At 47.2% G+C, this 5,128-nt stretch overlaps 1 protein-coding gene across 1 annotated transcript; it reads right to left on the bottom strand.

The window, feature by feature from the left end:
- Positions 1-1,319: 1,319 nt before the first annotated feature.
- SPACA5 (sperm acrosome associated 5) lies at positions 1,320-4,061 on the bottom strand. The gene is made up of 4 exons (XM_009439020.4): positions 3,102-4,061; positions 2,521-2,679; positions 1,612-1,690; positions 1,320-1,507 (listed from the first exon to the last, which is right to left on the bottom strand). The coding sequence occupies exons 1-4, from the start codon at positions 3,244-3,246 to the stop codon at positions 1,411-1,413; spliced, it is 480 nt and encodes a 159-aa protein (XP_009437295.1). The 5' UTR covers positions 3,247-4,061; the 3' UTR covers positions 1,320-1,410.
- Between the last annotated feature and the right edge of the window lie 1,067 nt (positions 4,062-5,128).

The following is a 5,128-nucleotide window of genomic DNA, read 5'->3' as shown; positions in this document are numbered from 1 at the left end:
AGTGTTGGCACCCTTTATGGACCCACAGGGAGATGTGAGATTTGATTACCTAGGTTGGTTGGGGTGCAAGGTGGGGGAAATCCAGTTGGCATTAAGGAAGGGGGCTCCGGCATTCCTTGGCATGCAGTGGCAGCTAGCTGTTTTCATGCTCATCTGTGATTATCTTGGTTGAAGTGAACACTTCAAGGTCTCAGGTGCTTGAGTATCCACCCCAATCAAAGAGTACAAAGAACATGAGGGACTGCTTCCTTATGGGAGTGGCTGCTTCCAAAGGTGCTGGCCATTGCAAAGAATGGCAAATTGAAATTCCTAAATTCTCTGCTCAAGACACAAAGTGACACTCAGGCACTCTGTAAGAAGAAATTATTACCACGTGTGTCCATTGAATGTTTTGCCTACATTCCCGCTCTGTCATTTTAAACTTCAGACTTTGATCATGAAAGAGGGGCTGGGGGCTGGAAGAATGGTGTTATGTGGGAGGATGTGGGGAAATGTACCTTTAACTCCTGATTCCCACTGAGCTTCCTGTGTAAGCACAATCCTATTAGATTCATTCTCCCCTGAAGAGACTGTATCTGCCTTAAATAAAGACCCTTTTTTTTTTTTTTTTTTTTTTTGAGACGGAGTCTCGCTCTGTTACCCTGGCTGGAGTGCAGTGGTGCGATCTCGGCTCACTGCAACCTCCGCCTCCTGGGTTCAAGCGATTCTTCTGCCTCAGCCTCCTGAGTAGCTGGGACTACAGGTGCATGTCACCACACCCGGCTAAATTTTTTTTTGTATTTTTAGTAGAGATGGGGTTTCACCATATTGGCCAGGCTGGTCTCGAACTCCTGACCTCATGATCCACCTGGCTTGGCCTCCCAAAGTGCTGGGATTACAGGCATGAGCCACTGCACCCCACCGAGAGTGATTCTTTTTAAGGGAAGCCAATTTTCATCTCTCCCATCCCACTCCTCTATCTCCAAACCTACAACTGTCTTATGTACCAAGCACTTTATGCGTTTTACAAATATTAATTCATTTAATCCTCCCAATAACCCCATCAAGTAGTTACTATTATCATCCTTATTTAACAGATGAGGAAACTGAGGCTCAGAGAATTTAAGTATCTCTTCCAAGGCAACACAGCTAGTAGGTGGTAGAGATGGCTTCTGAACCCAGGAGAACAACATACTCTTGATTCACAACACTATCCTCCCTTCCTTCCCCACTCTGAGTGATCTGGTATTTCTTAATTAGAGCTTTGAATACATGGAGGAAGTGACGGAATGAGGGTACCTCCAGGCATTGAATAAATGAAGAGAGTCAGACATCAGAGCATCTTTTGCATTGTTTATAGATACCATCCTTTATTAAATGCACAAGAGAAAGAAATGAAAGGAAGATAAAATCTGTCTCTTTGAATCTGAGTCATGGATGAATTTTTGGATCAATTTTCACATGCATATCACACCCCTTGAGCCATTCAGATAAATCATGGCCAGAACAGTGTAGCCTCCAAGAAGTCCTGGGAAATGAAGGAAAGGAGAGAGGATGAAGTGGACAGGTTGATGGGGTGGCAGTGACACTATCCCTGGCTGCCCATGGTCTGGGCCATCCCCATGAACTTACCAGGCAGAAAGCCCATTCTGTGAGGACACAATCTGCTTGGCACACCTGATGTCATCCAGAATATGGCGATTGAGCAGGTCTGAGGGGGAAGAGAGGGACATGGTGATCTGGTGCATTGGGGATAGGATAACAGTGAATGGAGGGCCCAAGGGTTTTGGGTTCCTTGGGGCCTGAAGAACCTCAACCACTATGTTGACTGATTCTTGATGACCTTGATTCTCTTGTCAGTTGGTTATGAATGATCTTAATCACCATGTTAGCTGGTTCTATACAACCTTAACTCATGTTGACTGATCCTGGATGATCTAGATTGTCATGTTGGCTAGTTATGAATAACCCCAACCTCCATACTGTCTGGTCCTTGACAACCTCAACCTCCATTTGGGCTGGCCCCAAATAACCTCAGTCTCCATTTTTTCCTGTCTTGGACAACCTCAACCACCATTTTGGCCAACACTGAACAACTTTAACGGCTATTCTATTTTGTCCTCAACAACACCAGTCTTATCTGGAAAGTTCTGTCATTTCTGCATGGAGGTTATCTGTTTCTGTTTCTAGAACCAGACACTCTGCTTCTTTCCTCGGGGCCTGGGTAACCTCAACCCCAAATCAGGACAGTTTCTAACTCTGTTCCACATGGAGGTAAGTTTCCTGTTTCCTGAGTCTAAGAAAACTGCAGTGTCCATTCTGGGTGAGGATTGGGAGCTCTGAGCTCTTCTGTCCTAAACAACCTCTCAGGATAGTCTGGGTAGGGGTAGAGGATGGTGTCTTTAATAGCTCAGGCAACTTTTCTCCTTTTCCCATCATTTTTCTCTTGTTGCAGGAGATTATGGCTTAAACAACCTTGCCCTCCATGTGTGGGAGAGTAGGGCCCAGCAGGGCTTCAGTGGGTCCCCAGTGCTGACTTACCATGACAATCCATGTGGCAGAGGTTCTTGGTGGGTGTAATGCCATTGTCACACCACCAGGCAGAATTCAGTTGGAAAATGCCATATTCACTGCTGCCATCAGGATTGTGGTCCACGAAGGCGGTGTCAAAGCCACTCTCATAATGAGCCATGCACAGCCCTGGGGCAGGGAGAAGGGAGGCAGGGAGTAGGTATAGAGCTTGGGAATAGGGAAGGATAGGATGGGGGGAGGACAGGGATGGTTGTCCTCTCAGTTGTGAGGGTGGTGATCTTGGTTTAGTGGTGGTGATGTTGGTGATTCTGGTGAGACATCAGTGATGGTGGTAGCGATGGTATTCATGATGGTAACAGTGGTGATGATATTGATTGTAGTGATGGTGTTGATGGCAGAGATGGAGGTGATGGTTGTGAAGGCAATAATGGTGGTGGTGTTAGTTAAACTACTCAGCATAGTCAGTCAGGGAGTGACTCAAGGGATCATGCCCAGGCCTGGAGAGGTGATAAAGGACAAGAGGGGGCCTGGGTCTGAATGTGGTGGGTGGCTCAGAGTTTGGATGGGATTTGGGGCAACTGGATTCTCACAGTCTCCAACGCCATAGCCCTTGTAGCCGTTCAGCCCTGCTCTCTCCAGTCTTGCCGCCAGCTCGCAGCGTTCATAGATCTTGGCATCCACAGTGACAACCATCAGCGTGGCCAAGGTCACTACCACAGTGCCCCAGGCCTTCATTATGGCACCTGTAAGCCCTCCCAGGTGACTTGCTCCAGACTCACCCTGTGGTGTTCGGAATTAGGGGCATTCTGGAACTCTGGGCTCTATGAGCAAAGGTCTAAGTGGCAGATTCTGGAACACGCAACACAGAAGCCTGAACATCGCCCAACACTGTTGCATTGGGGATTAAAGGCCCCACCTCCCAACACTGTTGCATTGGGGATTAAGTTTCTGACATCTGAATTTTGGAAGGCACACATTCAAACCATAGCACTCATCCTTGGTACCTTGTTCACCTCTCTGCACTTAAAGTGCTGTTCCATCCTAATTTACTGGAATGTGCCCCACATTTCATATTACAAATGGCGTATTACATATACATTCTTATGCTTGACTGCTTTTTCAACTTCATTCTCATTCTGCCTTTTGTTCCTCCATTCACTTACACTGCCTTTCAGCCACTTATATTCACCCATACTGGGCCTCATATTATCGCAATTCCCCACAGTCTACTTAGCATTACCCAAATTCTTTCATGTCATATTCCTTCTTCACCCCACTCACTCTCACTCAGACTCATTCCCTATCTTTGCCTCTATTTCCCGCCCCTGCATCAAATGACTCTGGCTTACTCGCACGTGGCCCAGCCTTCAGCTTCTTTCATTGACCCGGGGCCTCATTATTTCCCCCCTTCACTCCCCTTCTTCCCCTCCTTCACCTCTATTCTCTCAGATGCTGTCCCAGGAACACCCCCATTTCCTGGAGCTCTGTCCCTATTACTCCCAAACACTAGCTGAAGTTACCCACATATACTTAGCCTACGCTAAGTGAGCCAAGATCGCACCACTGCACTCCAGTCACTGTTCTTTCTCAGTTTTCTCTTCATTGTTTCCATTTACTCTTACTCTGCCTCTCACTGCCTCATTCATTTAAATCTATTCCCATTGTAACCCCTATCACCCTCTTCTTGCTCATATTCTGCTCCTGATTCATGGCTGCCATTCTGCCTCCCAGTACCCGCGTTCTGTCACACTGTGCCTCAAATTCGTTACTTTTGCTCACATCGGGCTCCCCATGTTTCCTCGCTTTACTCACCCGAGGCCATGAAGCCTTCGTCCACTCTCTGCCTCACAATACCCACGTTCACCCATCCTCTGCTCTTCACTTTCATTCCCTCTCACTCTGCCCAACATCACCTCCATTCATGCGCACTCTTCAGCTCATTCACATTTGCCGATTCCCACTGGGATCCCTGTGCACCCACGTTCCTGGGCTACTACCCTGTATAACGCCCATGTAATCCCAGTCATCTCTAGTCATCCTTCTCCCTCGTAGCACCCACACTCAAACTCGGCCTGCTTCACATTCTACCATGTATCCATCTCCACTCTTTTATTCTGTCCCTCCCGCACCCCATTCTTCCCTTTCCATCCCACATTACCCCCATTCACTCCTACTGTCTCCCTAAATTCCCCTCTCTTCATTCATCTTGTGCCTCATAAAACCACCATTCATTCACACTCTAATCCTCAGTACTCACATAAACTCCACTCACATTCACCCCCTTCAGTTGCCCCATTCATTCAGAGTCTGCTCCCACTTTCACCTTTTTTCCGCTGAGACTGTGCCTCATTTCCCATCATTTACTTAATCTCATCATAATCTCAAATTCATTCATAATTGAATGCATGCATAGTCATTCCCTCACTTTGGCCCACATCCACTCCACTCTGGTGTTCATTCACCTCCATTCCATTGCCCTTTGCCTCTCCTTGCTCTCATTTACTCCCAATTTGCCCTTCAGTCACCATTATTCATGCCCCTCACCCACCAGTCCCATGTATCTCCTGTTCACTGACACTCACATTGGCCAACACAGAAGCATCTGATGGATTGCTCA

The sequence above is a fragment of the Pan troglodytes genome, chromosome X (assembly GCF_028858775.2).
Source record: "Pan troglodytes isolate AG18354 chromosome X, NHGRI_mPanTro3-v2.0_pri, whole genome shotgun sequence".
In the NCBI taxonomy this organism is placed as follows: domain Eukaryota; kingdom Metazoa; phylum Chordata; class Mammalia; order Primates; family Hominidae; genus Pan; species Pan troglodytes.
This window is presented reverse-complemented; position numbering and strand designations above follow the sequence as displayed.